The sequence below is a fragment of the Apostichopus japonicus genome, chromosome 20, assembly GCF_037975245.1.
Source record: "Apostichopus japonicus isolate 1M-3 chromosome 20, ASM3797524v1, whole genome shotgun sequence".
NCBI classification, from domain to species: domain Eukaryota; kingdom Metazoa; phylum Echinodermata; class Holothuroidea; order Aspidochirotida; family Stichopodidae; genus Apostichopus; species Apostichopus japonicus.
Genome location: NC_092580.1, coordinates 15,515,731 through 15,534,626, shown reverse-complemented (window position 1 = coordinate 15,534,626; position 18,896 = coordinate 15,515,731). Strand labels below are relative to the sequence as shown.

General features: G+C 36.1%; 1 protein-coding gene across 4 annotated transcripts in view; it reads left to right on the top strand.

Annotated features, from left to right (window-relative positions):
* The window catches only part of LOC139961163 (A disintegrin and metalloproteinase with thrombospondin motifs 9-like), a 145,972-nt gene that overhangs the window by 106,956 nt on the left and 20,120 nt on the right, over positions 1-18,896 (top strand). For all 4 annotated transcript variants that reach the window (XM_071960118.1, XM_071960119.1, XM_071960120.1 and 1 more), the window contains exons 27-29: positions 5,011-5,175; positions 9,049-9,225; positions 9,726-9,908. In XM_071960118.1, coding sequence (XP_071816219.1) covers positions 5,011-5,175; positions 9,049-9,225; positions 9,726-9,908 — 525 coding nt within the window. The remainder of the gene's footprint in view (positions 1-5,010; positions 5,176-9,048; positions 9,226-9,725; positions 9,909-18,896) is intronic.

Here is an 18,896-nt window from a genome sequence, read left to right as displayed (position 1 = left end):
AAGTGGCATATCATGATGCAGACAATCGCTTGTCCAACAAAGAGTGCCTATATTATTGTCTTAAATTCATAGCATGTCCCATAATTTGTTCTGTTCCCTATGTAATTGTCTTAAATTCATAGCATGTCCCACAGTGTTCTGTTCCCTATGTAGTTGTCTTAAATTATAGCGTGTCCCACAAAGTTTTCTGTTCCCTATGTAATTGTCTTAAATTCATTAGCATGTCCCACAAAGTGTTCTGTTCCCTATGTAATTGTCTTAAATTCATTAGCATGTCCCACAAAGTGTTCTGTTCCCTATGTAATTGTCTTAAATTCATTAGCGTGTCCCACAAAGTGTTCTGTTCCCTATGAAATTGTCTTAAATTCATTAGCATGTCCCACAAAGTGTTCTGTTCCCTATGTCATTGTCTTAAATTCATTAGCATGTCCCACAAAGTGTTCTGTTCCCTATGTAATTGTCTTAAATTCATTAGCATGTCCCACAAAGTATTCTGTTCCCTATGTAATTGTCTTAAATTCATTAGCATGTCCCACAAAGTGTTCTGTTCCCTATGTAATTGTCTTAAATTCATTAGCATGTCCCACAAAGTGTTCTGTTCCCTATTTAATTGTCTTAAATTCATTAGCGTGTCCCACAAAGTGTTCTGTTCCCTATGTCATTGTCTTAAATTCATAGCATGTCCCATACAGTGTTTCTGTTCCCTATAAAATTGTCTTAAATTCATTAGCATGTCCCACAAAGTGTTCTGTTCCCTTTGTAATTGTCTTAAATTCATTAGCATGTCCCACAAAGTGTTCTGTTCCCTATGTCATTGTCTTAAATTCATTAGCATGTCCCACAAAGTGTTCTGTTCCCTATGTAATTGTCTTAAATTCATAGCATGTCCCATACAGTGTTTCTGTTCCCTATAAAATTGTCTTAAATTCATAGCGTACAGTCATTTACTTGTTCCCGGTGCAAGTTTATTAAATTCTGAAAAGTAATCAAAATATATATCATTTATACATGGTTATGGTATTTAAGCAGAATGCTGTCCAAACTGGCATCCTCCACAATTTTTCTACACAAATGGATATAAATTGGTCAAATTGTGGTAGATTAAATTAACTGACTTATTAGACAAAATGACCAAACTTTAACACCAAATGACCAAATTGGTGTACATATATATAGAGATGCATAGTATTATTCTTTGTCCCCTAGCCATTAGCATTGTCAGGATTTTATGGTAAATAAGATTTATAAACCTTAAAGAAGTTCTGGTAGACCATGGTGTCCAACTTAATACTGATTGATGGATTCATCGCTGTTTCCGGTTTCAACTATTCTAATTTGAATGATCTGGACAAGTTTGATCGTCTTAAGTCTTGTCGAGATATTTGAAAGTTGTGTCCGTGAGAATGAAATTTGTCACCATAAATATTACCCAAGGGATTGTCCACGGGATTATCAGACTGTCCAAAGCCGAATCACAACTTTTGCTGTCTTCACGATAATTTGTCAACGATTTTGCAGGATCCAAACAACCCTGTAAAATCTGCCTGCTGGAGTCTAAATTGGAAAATTACATGCAGTCTTTCATGCATGGAAGTAACAGCAACCTTAAGTACATATAAGCTCCTTCAATATATGGCAAATATATTACATTTTCAATTTTTGTAGTATAAAAATTAAACCATCTCATTGTTAACATCTTGGAGGTTAATCGCATTTATCACTGTGCCTGGTGGATTACATGACATCAGTAGCAGTGCAAACTTTTCGTTTGCCTCTGATGCCAAACCTAAAATGGGTCTTTGTTTAGCTCTTTAAAACAAAGGTGTTTCATCTCCGACTTCCAGTGGCTGCTTCCTGTATATATACCCTACCCGAGGGTGCTGTAATCAAAACATTATGATAAACTTGGAACTGTGGTTACATTATATGAACATTTCTTTTCTTTTGTGGTCTAAAAACAATACCACATTTGGCTGACATTGTCAATTTTCTTGTGTAATCTGCTGTGCAGTCTGTGGTATTAGATATTAACCCATACAAGTACAACACATGGTTTTCATAATTATATATTATATATATACTCAATATGGGATGTGCCTGCATGATGATAGAGTCTGTGACTTGTGATATGATGGTGGTCATGTTCTAGTTCTTCTCCGGTAATTGGATCGGAGTTCAGTTCTCTCCCCACAGGTTGGCAAATAACACAGTTAGACCGATAGTAGTAGTTTGCCCTTTGGTGATCACACTGCTACAGGGTGGGCCTTAATTGTGCCTCTATATAGGTTTTTGCCTTTTAAGGAGGATGGTCCATGCACTTATAGTTATGTCAGAGATCATAACCTTTGACCCTATTACAGGGCTTCCAATTTTGTTCCTACTTATAGATTGAGTATCAAGATGACAAACCAGCTACAGGGACTACCATGCAGTTTTCTGACTGAACTGAATCTTCAAAATATTAAAGTGGCTTTGCATAACTTGACCACAAAGGATTTGAATTTTGGATCAAGTTTGGAATATCATCTGTATCAAAATCATGTCAGCATGAAACATACTGTAGACCTGTACAAGACTGCAAAGTACACAGTTTCCATACAATAGGCTGCAGTTATATAGTACAGTCACATTGTGCACTGTCTGTATGTATCGCAGTACTGTCCTTGATCACACATTGTAAATATAAAGTAATGTATCTTCTGCTTCCATTGGTGAGGGAATTCCCACTGCCCCTTTAAGTTGCAGTCCAATGTGATGCACTAAATTAGCATTAATTACCACTATATCTTAAAGCTACACGGTGCATTGAATTTATCCCAGTCTCATGGCATCTGACTTAAGGGAAGATAATTTCAGTTTTTTCAATGTAATTTATTCTTTTCAGTATCTGAGCAGATAAGAGCCATATTACTTAAACAATTACTAACTGAAAACATCCCTTATTATATTTAGTCTACCAAAAGTTGCAATAGGAAAGATTACATTAGGCTTGTAAAAGTTCAAGGTGTTGCAAGTATAATACATAAGTAGGTGGTTTAATATCAAACATGCCGTAACTGTACCAACACGAGATTTATGAGGCTACCTCCATCTTTCAATTACTTGTAGTAAAATGTGATGTACTGTATTACTGCTTCTCTCGTAAAATTATAATTGCATTGAATTTATCACATTAATCCGTTGGTATATATCCGAGATAATGATGATGATGATTAAGCTATCGGAAACATAGATTACCTTAAATAGATTTACCCAAAAGTGCAAGAGGAAGGATCAAATTGGTCTTATCAACTTTAAAGGGTGTCGCAAGAACACTGTTAATAGATTGTTCCATTAGACAGTCACTATATAACTTACTACATTAAATGGGAATTTATTTCATTGAGTACATATAGGCCTATCATGTATATTCTTCCTAGATTTCTAATAGTTCTACATGTAAAGGGTATACGTGTGACCAGCTCATGGCTCAGTCAGAATGGTTCATTAAAACTGAAATACAGGCTCGTATACAGGGGGTTTGCGACAGGTAGATATGCACCCTCCCCACCCCACCCCATTTAAAAGCTAAAAATAAATGGTCTTTTGTGCTGTGGGGGAAGTTAACACTGTGTCTAATGTCACAAAATAAATTTATATGGTTGCAAAATATGACACTAATTTGCATGTAAGTCACCCACATTTTATACAAAAGGATCCCCCCACCCCTCTCGGGACTATGGTGTTCAACAAAACCATCCACAGCTTCAGTAAATGCACTGCTCCATAAAAAAAATCCTTCATTCTTGCCTAGCAAGGCAATAGATGAGCTTTAAACTTTTAGTCACCCTTTTGCAAGCCCCCAAACAGGTAGGTAGGTCAAAGAATATCTGGGCTCTGTTATTTTATCTCCAGATGGAATGAAGCTCAGACAATTAATACAATTTTTTTTTTGTCTGGGCCTGTCAAATAAAATGCACAGTTCACCCCTTGGGTCTGGTCGATCATTGAGATTCCTGAAGGAATAGTTTTACATACATGTGAAAGAATTATATATCCACATCAATCAGGCCAGCTAACAGAAACTTAAGATTTAAGAGGGTTGATGGTGGAGACTTCATAATTACATACAGTCAACGGAATATATGCTCTTCCATTTCAAGTAGAAACCAAGCCTAGAATTTCACAATTTTAAGTCACTTTAAAAAAGGATCTTCTGGCTGAAATTTAAAAATCAAAGTCCCACTTTGCATTTTTCCTGAATAAATATAAAGGAAAATTTCAATATGCAATTATAAAAACCTGCAAATGCTTTATCTCTTATCTACTGGCAATAAGTGAAAATCACTGGCATTAAGCCATGGAATATGCTGATATTTTTTATCTTCATAATGACAAACATGAGATCATTGTAAGAAAAGAAAGAATTAGGATTGGGAGGGGATAGGGAAAGGGAGGGAGGGAGGCGGGTGCCTTCCACAGCTTAAAGTTGGGTAAATACTCTCTCGCCACTACGGGTCCGGCACCCATAGGATGTGTGTAAGACTCATGTACTGTGCAAGCAAAGTTAACAGTCGTTTTTTGGAATTCACGCAAAGATTACAATGTCATATTTAACGTGATATTTAATCTTCATAATGACAAACATGAGATCATTGTAACAAAAAAAAAAAGGGATGGAAGAGAGGAGGGGGAGGGGAGGGGAAAGGGGGAGGGGTAAGGGGTGCCTTCCACAACTTAAAGTTGGGTAATACTCTCTCGCTACTATGGGTCCAGTACCCATAGGCTGTGTGTAAGACTTGTGTACTGTGCAGGCAGCGTTAACAGTGGCTTTTTGGAATTCACTCAAAGATCACAACGTCATTGATTGTGCACTGGTTGCAAAGTGTTTGAATGTTTCACGGTGTCAATCGCCTAAAATGCTTCTGAAATTCCTTGTAGGAGTTTCTGTATGTTTGCCACAGGTAAATCACTGGTACCAGTCATTTCTTAACGTCCAGCTTTTCTCTTTTTTCTTTTTCTTTTTGACAGTGTTCTGTTCTCTGCGGTCTTGGGGTAAAAAATCGGTCAGTAACTTGCTTAGATGAGTACCATGATGTTATGCCGGACAGTGAGTGTCCAGAACCAAAGCCAAAAGCAGTCCGAAAGTGTGCTAGAGCTCCTTGTGCTAAGTGGGTTGCTGGATCATGGAGCCAGGTAAACATTTGATGTTCTGAACTTTTGTTAAAAGAAAATGGTTATATTTGGAAAACTTGAGCAAAGAATTACTGAGAGTGAGGTTTTGGGAATTTCCTACTTCTGAAGTTTGGTATTAGATGTTAGTGTTGAGAGCATGTTAGACATTCATTTTATGCACACTTTTATACATAAGTTCACATAAGTGGATCTCCTTCCAATTTTCAAGGCCTTGTTCCAATATTGAGAATGCAATTTTTTCCATAGGGGGGAGGATGAGGAGGAGGGGGAGGGGTAATAAAAGCTGATCCCGCATGCCTCCACATTTTGAGAACGTGTGGTCGATCAACATAGAAAAATACATGGTATAAAAATACGTAAGCTTGAATTAATAATAGGACTAATAATTATAGGACTACAGCAATGTCTGTCGGGGCATGATCCCCTGAGCATTCACTCTATAGTCTTGATCCCTTTTGCGGGTCAGGATCATCCTCCACGGACGGGAGAACCACGATTACACGGTCTGAGTATGCGAGGGTTCACAACTTCACACTACAACATTGGTCACCCATGCGGTACCAAGTCCCCCTTGCCCTTTCATGAAATGCAAACAAGGCTTAACATATTGAGTTGGATGAGAATAAAACACTGTAGGAGTACTATCCCATCCATTTGTTTGAACTGATGTACCTGTAGTTCCTGTATTTGTCATGGGTAACACAGATTTTGGATCTGTAAAGTACTTTGTTTTTCGTGATATACCATGCACCATTTGCGAGCCTGTAGCCAGCCACCTTGGTATGAGAAAGGGAAAAGGCAAATTTAGGATGAGGCGCCACATTTGGCTGAAGTCAGGTTTGGGAAGGGATGTAAGGGGAGGGAAGACCCCTCCTTTCGAGAATTTTTTTTTTCAGTCAGGGGGGATTTATGTAAAATGGTGCAATAATTTCCATCATTTTAACTGCAGTAGCTACCGTATGCCACTTTGCGTGCATTTGCAAATTTTTGTGGTCCCTGTTTCATCCCTGAAAATTTTGGTGGGTGGAGGGGGGAAATACCCCCTGCTCCCCTTTTCCCCCTGCTCCCCCTCCCTCCTCTGGCTTTGCAACTGGCCATTATTAGTTGTTTGAATGAAATGCATCTTACCAGAATAAAATGTAAGTTTGCATATTATCTTGAATTGAAAATTGCTCCTTGTCTTGGAAGTGGTAATCTGTGATAAATTTGGTACTTAGGAAGCCCATTGCAATTACACAGTAGCTAATAAGAACTTTGACCAAAACATAAAATTTGCTTCAAAATTATTAGAAAATAATTGAATGCCTTGAAAAATGATCTGGGTGGTAAAATTTATCGAGGGTTTTTGGTAAAATTGTCCAAAAAATGGTGTTCAAAATTCCATCTGCCGCTTTCATAAAATTCTTTTGGAACTCTTGCAACTTAATTTTGAATATCTATGGAATCTTGCATGCCATTCCCAAGGTTCCTTTGTAGACTCTTTTAATCCCCAATTTCTCCAAGTGCTGCTGTCGCTAGCAACTTTTAAACTGTTGCGAGCTAGCAAAGAATCACTTAAATTTTCCCAGACGATTCATTATAATGATTTACGTATTAAACTTTAATCGTTATCAATATGTGTGTACATCGCTCTGTGCACTGGTTTGAATGATGATGATGGTTGACTGCATACCATAGCCCTGGCCTCATCTAAATAAATGAAATTTTATGTCTCTGAGCACTAGAGAGCCAAACACAGAGAGAGAGAGAGACATACATCAGTGTTTAATGAATGAAGGCAGCAGTTAAAGCTTGCCCTCGTTTTCAAACTAAACCTAGAGCAGGAAGTACAGTAGCCAAGAGCCCAGGGGCCCACTCACTCAATTACTCCAGTGACCTTTCCTGCTGTGCCAGCTCCGTGGGCCACCCAAATTCCTTCAAGGAACGTCATAAGATTTGTGTATACAGTTTGTAGAAGGCAAAATTTTTATATATTTTTTTATGATTTTTTTTTTACAAATCTTTATGTTTGACGTATGTTTATATACATGTATGTCGTTTGTCTCGGTGATCAGTGTGGAGACATTGTGAATATGTACCACTGTTCTGGCTCATCAATTATCATGTCTTTTGGTTGGATAGTTAAAGGGGTGGTACCCACACGTAGTAGAGTATAGATTTTATGTACTATAACCTACCATTACCGTGGTAATATTCTCATGAAGCTCTTGGATATAGAACAACAGATGTGTATTTCAGTATGTCAGACCAGTTGGAATATTCTCAATAACTTGTTTTCATAATGTTAATGGAGATGCTAGTTATGCATGTGTATGTGTGTGTGTGTAACTTTTGAAGGTGTCATTAATTATCAGATTAAAGTCACACTAAAGCACTAATATATTTATTTAAAGATATATCTTTTTGTATTAAGTAAACCAACAGCTAGATACTAAACACAATGTTATGCTATAAACACATTTGGAAGATAAAATTAAACTACTGAAAGATCAGGAATATACATAAAGAACTCAAACCATGTATACAAATCCTATCTTTTTAATATTTTAAGTTGGGCTATATAGTCCTGACTTTGTGATTACTCTTTTCTTAGCCAAGAGAAGCTACACTACCTAGTGATCAGTTGCATTTGGTACCACCTAGGGATCAGTTTCATTTGGTAGATTTGTACCACCTAGGGATCAGTTTCATTTGGTAGATTTGTACTACCTAGTGATCAGTTGCATTTGGTAGGTTTGTACCACCTAGGGATCAGTTTCATTTGGTAGATTTGTACCACTTAGGGATCAGTTTCATTTGCATAGATTTGTACCACCTAGGGATCAGTTTCATTTGGTAGATTGTACCGCCTAGGGATCAGTTTCATTTGGTAGATTTGTACCACCTAGGGATCAGTTTCATTTGGTAGATTTGTACTACCTAGGGATCAGTTTCATTTGGTAGATTTGTACCACCTTGGGATCAGTTTCATTTGGTAGATTTGTACCACCTAGGGATCAGTTTCATTTGGTAGGTTTGTACTACCTAGGGATCAGTTTCATTTGGTAGGTTTGTACTACCTAGGAATAAATTTCATTGGGTAGGTTTGTACCATGTAGGGATCAGTTTCATTTGGTAGATTTGTACCACCTAGGGATCAGTTTCATTTGCATAGATTTGTACTACCTAGGGATCAGTTTCATTTGGTAGGTTTGTACTACCTAGGAATAAATTTCATTGGGTAGGCTTGTACCATGTAGGGATCAGTTTCATTTGGTAGATTTGTACCACCTAGGGATCAGTTTCATTTGCATAGATTTGTACTACCTATGGATCTGTTTCATTTGGTAGATTTGTACCACCTAGGGAGCAGTTTCATTTGGTAGGTTTGTACTACCTAGGGATCAGTTTCATTTGGTAGGTTTGTACTACCTAGGAATAAGTTTCATTTGGTAGGTTTGTACCATGTAGGGATCAGTTTCATTTGGTAGATTGTACCACCTAGGGATCTGTTTCATTTGGTAGGTTTTTACCACCTAGGGATCATTTTCATTTGGTAGGTTTGTATCACTTAGGGATCAGTTTCATTTGGTAGATTTGTAACACATATGGATCAGTGTCATTTGGTAGGTTTGTACCACCTAGGAATCAGTTTACTACCTAGGGGTCAGTTTCATTTGGTAGATTTGTAAAGGGCAATGTAAAGGGCAAGGAAGGGATTGCATCTCAGCTATTTATTTTATTTGTTTTCCAATTTGATGTACTGAAAAAACTGAAGATTTTTCAAACTTGCTGTTATATCAGTCTTGCTAGTAGACCATAATGTATGGTACGAACATGTCCGATGCTCACATTAACAATTCATTCATGGGCATCATCATCTTCTTTCAATAGTGTTCCGTGACCTGCGGCAAGGGGCAAATGTTCCGTCCAGTCCTCTGCGTCGGGGACGGCCAAATCATGGAGGATGGAGTCTGTAGGGTGCGGAGGTCAAACAAGCCACCATCGGTGAAACGATGTACGGTTGGAGAGTGCCCTCGCTTCAAATGGTACAAAGATGAATGGGGAGAGGTAATTAGAATTTCAACATTGTTATGATGTTGAGTCCATATGTTGATATGTCTGATCATAAATGCAGGTCATATATTTCTACATGTTTCGAAGAAGAAAAAAAAAAGTTTCTTCGCAAAAAAGTTCACCTTTAAGTAGATGTCAAAGGTCGGGGCAATGTTGATGAAATGAATTTGAAATGTACAAAGAACGATAATTCGAGTCATTGCTTTCTGAGATTGTGCCACACGCTCTCATATATTCAAATAATCTGAGGCCTGAGGCCTGCAAAATGGAGAGATAATTTGTTTGGAAGGAACTTTGCAGATCTTATAAAGTTTGAAATATTCTGATAATTGATAATCTTGATTCTGATAATCATGGAAAAAGCACATACTGAAGTTTTATGTACTCTCGTTTTTTTTTTAATTGTAGTTTTAAAGATGACACACACCACATAGTAGTAAAACCTGTCAACTCTCTTTAAGTTTGTTTTTTCCTCGTGTATTTTAATTCACCAGTGCTCTCAAACTTGTGGAGGAGGGGAGAGGTTCCGAGATATTTTATGTCAAGACAGAGACAACAATGAATTCATAGAGGAATCTTACTGCAGCAACAGACGGAAACCGCATGCTAGCATGGGATGCAATAAAGACCCCTGTCATCTTCAGAGAGCGAGATGGAATAGTGGTCAGTGGTCTGAGGTAAGCTAATTACTCTTTAATCATCTCCCTCTTTATCTAAACAAACAAATACAAGATATTAATGAAAGCAGGTTTCTTGATTAGATATATGCAATATCAAATACTAGTTAACAGATGACATTATCTCACCCTTTACTTCATTATGTTTATGAACATGTATTAAAGAAACTATTCCTCTTCTTCAGTAACTAAAACAAAACAATTTTAAGATTCAGAGGAGCCCAAAGATTAGCAAGAAAACAGTATGGACAAAGTCTGTAAAATATGGAGGAGAGAAGGGTGAGGCTGGTTTAGAAATTCTCCCCCACCCCACACCCAGGCACGTAGCCAGGGGGGCGGGCGAAGGGGGCAGCCGCCCCCCTTGAGCATATTTTTTAATTTTTTTTTTAATGCTTTTATGATATCGCTAGTATTTTCAAAGGAGAAAATGCTAAGATGCAACTTACAAGGTCTGGGAAGTGCCATTTCCAGCAATCTGGGAGGCATTTTCAGCCAAAATTTTCTTGTACGCTTCGTGCCAACCATGGTGGCGCTACACTTAGATAGTTTGCAATGCCGAATCCACAGTTTCGCCCCTCCGTTGGCAAATTCCTGGCTACGCGCCTGCCCACACCCCACACCACACACACCACACCCGTCCCCTCTCCCCATCGGGATGTGTAAGAATGAATATTCATGTTTGCTTTTAATATTAACTCTTACTTTACCCTTATTTGGTTACTTGGACTATACTGTATACTTTAAGTGACCAGTAGTAACCACTAGTAACCAGTACTAACTACTAGTGCTTTTCTTTAGTCACTTTGTGTCTTCACACACATAATGTACATACTTATTAATCACCAAAGTAAGGATAGACAACATTTAGAATGATAGAGAGTAGCTTATAACTATAACCCTAAAAGTATTGCATCAAGATTAACAGTTAGCCCAAATCATTACTATCACCATATCCAGAGATGTCATCCTATTGTTGAGCAATCTCATTCATATTGTTTCTGTGTCTGTCTATATGCTACAGTGGTATCTTTCAGTCCTTCATATGGTATTCATTCTGTGTTCTGTATGTTATGTATTGTTTAGCAATCTCATTCATATTGTTTCTGTGTCTGTCTATATGCTACAGTGGTATCTTTCAGTCCTTCATATGGTATTCATTCTGTGTTCTGTATGTTATGTATTGTTCAGCAATCTCATTCATATTGTTTCTGTGTCTGTCTATATGCTACAGTGGTATCTTTCAGTCCTTCATATGGTATTCATTCTGTGTTCTGTATGTTATGTATTGTTGAGCAATCTCATTCATATTGTTTCTGTGTCTGTCTATATGCTACAGTGGTATCTTTCAGTCCTTCATATGGTATTCATTCTGTGTTCTGTATGTTATGTATTGTTCAGCAATCTCATTCATATTGTTTCTGTGTCTGTCTATATGCTACAGTGGTATCTTTCAGTCCTTCATATGGTATTCATTCTGTGTTCTGTATGTTATGTATTGTTCAGCAATCTCATTCATATTGTTTCTGTGTCTGTCTATATGCTACAGTGGTATCTTTCAGTCCTTCATATGGTATTCATTCTGTGTTCTGTATGTTATGTATTGTTCAGCAATCTCATTGATATTGTTTCTGTGTCTGTCTATATGCTACAGTGGTATCTTTCAGTCCTTCATATGGTATTCATTCTGTGTTCTGTATGTTATGTATTGTTCAGCAATCTCATTCATATTGTTTCTGTGTCTGTCTATATGCTACAGTGGTATCTTTCAGTCCTTCATATGGTATTCATTCTGTGTTCTGTATGTTATGTATTGTTCAGCAATCTCATTCATATTGTTTCTGTGTCTGTCTATATGCTACAGTGGTATATATCTCAGTCCTTCATATGGTATTCATTCTGTGTTCTGTATGTTATGTATTGTATTCATTCTGTGTTCTGTATGTTATGTATTGTTCAGCAATCTCATTCATATTGTTTCTGTGTCTGTCTATATGCTACAGTGGTATCTTTCAGTCCTTCATATGGTATTCATTCTGTGTTCTGTATGTTATGTATTGTTCAGCAATCTCATTCATATTGTTTCTGTGTCTGTCTATATGCTACAGTGGTATCTTTCAGTCCTTCATATGGTATTCATTCTGTGTTCTGTATGTTATGTATTGTTCAGCAATCTCATTCATATTGTTTCTGTGTCTGTCTATATGCTACAGTGGTATCTTTCAGTCCTTCATATGGTATTCATTCTGTGTTCTGTATGTTATGTATTGTTCAGCAATCTCATTCATATTGTTTCTGTGTCTGTCTATATGCTACAGTGGTATATATCTCAGTCCTTCATATGGTATTCATTCTGTGTTCTGTATGTTATGTATTGTTCAGCAATCTCATTCATATTGTTTCTGTGTCTGTCTATATGCTACAATGGTATATATCTCAGTCCTTCATATGGTATTCATTCTGTGTTCTGTATGTTATGTATTGTTCAGCAATCTCATTCATATTGTTTCTGTGTCTGTCTATATGCTACAGTGGTATCTTTCAGTCCTTCATATGGTATTCATTCTGTGTTCTGTATGTTATGTTTTGTTCAGCAATCTCATTCATATTGTTTCTGTGTCTGTCTATATGCTACAGTGGTATCTTTCAGTCCTTCATATGGTATTCATTCTGTGTTCTGTATGTTATGTATTGTTCAGCAATCTCATTCATATTGTTTCTGTGTCTGTCTATATGCTACAGTGGTATCTTTCAGTCCTTCATATGGTATTCATTCTGTGTTCTGTATGTTATGTATTGTTCAGCAATCTCATTCATATTGTTTCTGTGTCTGTCTATATGCTACAATGGTATCTTTCAGTCCTTCATAGGGTATTCATTCTGTGTTCTGTATGTTATGTATTGTTGAGCAATCTCATTCATATTGTTTCTGTGTCTGTCTATATGCTACAGTGGTATCTTTCAGTCCTTCATATGGTATTCATTCTGTGTTCTGTATGTTATGTATTGTTGAGCAATCTCATTCATATTGTTTCTGTGTCTGTCTATATGCTACAGTGGTATATATCTCAGTCCTTCATATGGTATTCATTCTGTGTTCTGTATATTATGTATTGTTCAGCAATCTCATTCATATTGTTTCTGTGTCTGTCTATATGCTACAGTGGTATCTTTCAGTCCTTCATATGGTATTCATTCTGTGTTCTGTATGTTATGTATTGTTGAGCAATCTCATTCATATTGTTTCTGTGTCTGTCTATATGCTACAGTGGTATATATCTCAGTCCTTCATATGGTATTCATTCTGTGTTCTGTATGTTATGTATTGTTGAGCAATCTCATTCAAATTGTTTCTGTGTCTGTCTATATGCTACAGTGGTATATATCTCAGTCCTTCATATGGTATTCATTCTGTGTTCTGTATATTATGTATTGTTCAGCAATCTCATTCATATTGTTTCTGTGTCTGTCTATATGCTACAGTGGTATCTTCCAGTCCTTCATATGGTATTCATTCTGTGTTCTGTATGTTATGTTTTGTATAGCAATCTCATTCATATTGTTTCTGTGTCTGTCTATATGCTACAGTGGTATATATCTCAGTCCTTCATATGGTATTCATTCTGTGTTCTGTATGTTATGTATTGTTGAGCAATCTCATTCATATTGTTTCTGTGTCTGTCTATATGCTACAGTGGTATATATCTCAGTCCTTCATATGGTATTCATTCTGTGTTCTGTATGTTATGTATTGTTGAGCAATCTCATTGATATTGTTTCTGTGTCTGTCTATATGCTACAGTGGTATCTTTCAGTCCTTCATATGGTATTCATTCTGTGTTCTGTATGTAATGTATTCAGCAATTTCAGTCATATTGTTTCTGTGTCTGTCTATATGCTACAGTGGTATATATCTCAGTCCTTCATATGGTATTCATTCTGTGTTCTGTATGTTATGTATTGTTGAGCAATCTCATTCATATTGTTTCTGTGTCTGTCTATATGCTACAGTGGTATCTTTCAGTCCTTCATATGGTATTCATTCTGTGTTCTGTATGTCATGTTTTGTATAGCAATCTCATTCATATTGTTTCTGTGTCTGTCTATATGCTACAGTGGTATATATCTCAGTCCTTCATATGGTATTCATTCTGTGTTCTGTATGTTATGTATTGTTGAGCAATCTCATTCATATTGTTTCTGTGTCTGTCTATATGCTACAGTGGTATATATCTCAGTCCTTCATATGGTATTCATTCTGTGTTCTGTATGTTATGTATTGTTGAGCAATCTCATTGATATTGTTTCTGTGTCTGTCTATATGCTACAGTGGTATCTTTCAGTCCTTCATATGGTATTCATTCTGTGTTCTGTATGTAATGTATTCAGCAATTTCAGTCATATTGTTTCTGTGTCTGTCTATATGCTACAGTGGTATATATCTCAGTCCTTCATATGGTATTCATTCTGTGTTCTGTATGTTATGTATTGTTGAGCAATCTCATTCATATTGTTTCTGTGTCTGTCTATATGCTACAGTGGTATCTTTCAGTCCTTCATATGGTATTCATTCTGTGTTCTGTATGTTATGTTTTGTTCAGCAATCTCATTCATATTGTACCTGTGTCTGTCTATATGCTACAGTGGTATATATCTCAGTCCTTCATATGGTATTCATTCTGTGTTCTGTATGTTATGTATTGTATTCATTCTGTGTTCTGTATGTTACGTATTGTTCAGCAATCTCATTCATATTGTTTCTGTGTCTGTCTATATGCTACAGTGGTATATATCTCAGTCCTTCATATGGTATTCATTCTGTGTTCTGTATATTATGTATTGTTCAGCAATCTCATTCATATTGTTTCTGTGTCTGTCTATATGCTACAGTGGTATCTTTCAGTCCTTCATATGGTATTCATTCTGTGTTCTGTATGTTATGTTTTGTATAGCAATCTCATTCATATTGTTTCTGTGTCTGTCTATATGCTACAGTGGTATATATCTCAGTCCTTCATATGGTATTCATTCTGTGTTCTGTATGTTATGTATTGTTGAGCAATCTCATTCATATTGTTTCTGTGTCTGTCTATATGCTACAGTGGTATATATCTCAGTCCTTCATATGGTATTCATTCTGTGTTCTGTATGTTATGTATTGTTGAGCAATCTCATTGATATTGTTTCTGTGTCTGTCTATATGCTACAGTGGTATCTTTCAGTCCTTCATATGGTATTCATTCTGTGTTCTGTATGTAATGTATCCAGCAATTTCAGTCATATTGTTTCTGTGTCTGTCTATATGCTACAGTGGTATATATCTCAGTCCTTCATATGGTATTCATTCTGTGTTCTGTATGTTATGTATTGTTGAGCAATCTCATTCATATTGTTTCTGTGTCTGTCTATATGCTACAGTGGTATCTTTCAGTCCTTCATATGGTATTCATTCTGTGTTCTGTATGTTATGTTTTGTATAGCAATCTCATTCATATTGTTTCTGTGTCTGTCTATATGCTACAGTGGTATATATCTCAGTCCTTCATATGGTATTCATTCTGTGTTCTGTATGTTATGTATTGTTGAGCAATCTCATTCATATTGTTTCTGTGTCTGTCTATATGCTACAGTGGTATATATCTCAGTCCTTCATATGGTATTCATTCTGTGTTCTGTATGTTATGTATTGTTGAGCAATCTCATTGATATTGTTTCTGTGTCTGTCTATATGCTACAGTGGTATCTTTCAGTCCTTCATATGGTATTCATTCTGTGTTCTGTATGTAATGTACTCAGCAATTTCAGTCATATTGTTTCTGTGTCTGTCTATATGCTACAGTGGTATATATCTCAGTCCTTCATATGGTATTCATTCTGTGTTCTGTATGTTATGTATTGTTGAGCAATCTCATTCATATTGTTTCTGTGTCTGTCTATATGCTACAGTGGTATCTTTCAGTCCTTCATATGGTATTCATTCTGTGTTCTGTATGTTATGTTTTGTTCAGCAATCTCATTCATATTGTACCTGTGTCTGTCTATATGCTACAGTGGTATATATCTCAGTCCTTCATATGGTATTCATTCTGTGTTCTGTATGTTATGTATTGTATTCATTCTGTGTTCTGTATGTTATGTATTGTTCAGCAATCTCATTCATATTGTTTCTGTGTCTGTCTATATGCTACAGTGGTATATATCTCAGTCCTTCATATGGTATTCATTCTGTGTTCTGTATGTTATGTATTGTTGAGCAATCTCATTGATATTGTTTCTGTGTCTGTCTATATGCTACAGTGGTATCTTTCAGTCCTTCATATGGTATTCATTCTGTGTTCTGTATGTTATGTATTGTTCAGCAATCTCATTCATATTGTTTCTGTGTCTGTCTATATGCTACAGTGGTATATATCTCAGTCCTTCATATGGTATTCATTCTGTGTTCTGTATGTTATGTATTGTTCAGCAATCTCATTCATATTGTTTCTGTGTCTGTCTATATGCTACAGTGGTATCTTTCAGTCCTTCATATGGTATTCATTCTGTGTTCTGTATGTTATGTATTGTTCAGCAATCTCATTCATATTGTTTCTGTGTCTGTCTATATGCTACAGTGGTATATATCTCAGTCCTTCATATGGTATTCATTCTGTGTTCTGTATGTTATGTATTGTTCAGCAATCTCATTCATATTGTTTCTGTGTCTGTCTATATGCTACAGTGGTATATATCTCAGTCCTTCATATGGTATTCATTCTGTGTTCTGTATGTTATGTATTGTTCAGCAATCTCATTCATATTGTTTCTGTGTCTCTATATGCTACAGTGGTATATATCTCAGTCCTTCATATGGTATTCATTCTGTGTTCTGCATGTTATGTTTTGTATAGCAATCTCATTTATATTGTTTCTGTGTCTGTCTATATGCTACAGTGTTATATATCTCAGTCCTTCATATGGTATTCATTCTGTGTTCTGTGTGTTATGTATTGTTCAGCAATCTCATTCATATTGTTTCTGTGTCTGTCTATATGCTACAATGGTATCTTTCAGTCCTTCATATGGTATTCATTCTGTGTTCTGTATATTATGTATTGTTCAGCAATCTCATTTATATTGTTTCTGTGTCTGTCTATATGCTACAGTGTTATATATCTCAGTCCTTCATATGGTATTCATTCTGTGTTCTGTATGTTATGCATTGTTCAGCAATCTCATTTATATTGTTTCTGTGTCTGTCTATATGCTACAGTGGTATATATCTCAGTCCTTCATATGGTATTCATTCTGTGTTCTGTGTGTTATGTATTGTTCAGCAATCTCATTCATATTGTTTCTGTGTCTGTCTATATGCTACAATGGTATCTTTCAGTCCTTCATATGGTATTCATTCTGTGTTCTGTATATTATGTATTGTTCAGCAATCTCATTTATATTGTTTCTGTGTCTGTCTATATGCTACAGTGTTATATATCTCAGTCCTTCATATGGTATTCATTCTGTGTTCTGTATGTTATGCATTGTTCAGCAATCTCATTTATATTGTTTCTGTGTCTGTCTATATGCTACAGTGGTATATATCTCAGTCCTTCATATGGTATTCATTCTGTGTTCTGTGTGTTATGTATTGTTCAGCAATCTCATTCATATTGTTTCTGTGTCTGTCTATATGCTACAATGGTATCTTTCAGTCCTTCATATGGTATTCATTCTGTGTTCTGTATATTATGTATTGTTCAGCAATCTCATTTATATTGTTTCTGTGTCTGTCTATATGCTACAGTGTTATATATCTCAGTCCTTCATATGGTATTCATTCTGTGTTCTGTATGTTATGCATTGTTCAGCAATCTCATTTATATTGTTTCTGTGTCTGTCTATATGCTACAGTGGTATATATCTCAGTCCTTCATATGGTATTCATTCTGTGTTCTGTGTGTTATGTATTGTTCAGCAATCTCATTCATATTGTTTCTGTGTCTGTCTATATGCTACAGTGTTATATATCTCAGTCCTTCATATGGTATTCATTCTGTGTTCTGTATGTTATGTATTGTTCAGCAATCTCATTCATATTGTTTCTGTGTCTGTCTATATGCTACAATGGTATATATCTCAGTCCTTCATATGGTATTCATTCTGTGTTCTGTATGTTATGTGTTGTTCAGCAATCTCATTCATATTGTTTCTGTGTCTGTCTATATGCTACAATGGTATATATCTCAGTCCTTCATATGGTATTCATTCTGTGTTCTGTATGTTATGTGTTGTTCAGCAATCTCATTCATATTGTTTCTGTGTCTGTCTATATGCTACAGTGGTATATATCTCAGTCCTTCATATGGTATTCATTCTGTGTTCTGTATGTTATGTGTTGTTCAGCAATCTCATTCATATTGTTTCTGTGTCTGTCTATATGCTACAGTGGTATATATCTCAGTCCTTCATATGGTATTCATTCTGTGTTCTGTATGTTATGTGTTGTTCAGCAATCTCATTCATATTGTTTCTGTGTCTGTCTATATGCTACAGTGGTATCTTTCAGTCCTTCATATGGTATTCATTCTGTGTTCTGTATGTTATGTATTGTTGAGCAATCTCATTCATATTGTTTCTGTGTCTGTCTATATGCTACAGTGGTATATATCTCAGTCCTTCATATGGTATTCATTCTGTGTTCTGTATGTTATGTGTTGTTCAGCAATCTCATTCATATTGTTTCTGTGTCTGTCTATATGCTACAATGGTATATATCTCAGTCCTTCATATGGTATTCATTCTGTGTTCTGTATGTTATGTGTTGTTCAGCAATCTCATTCATATTGTTTCTGTGTCTGTCTATATGCTACAGTGGTATATATCTCAGTCCTTCATATGGTATTCATTCTGTGTTCTGTATGTTATGTGTTGTTCAGCAATCTCATTCATATTGTTTCTGTGTCTGTCTATATGCTACAGTGGTATATATCTCAGTCCTTCATATGGTATTCA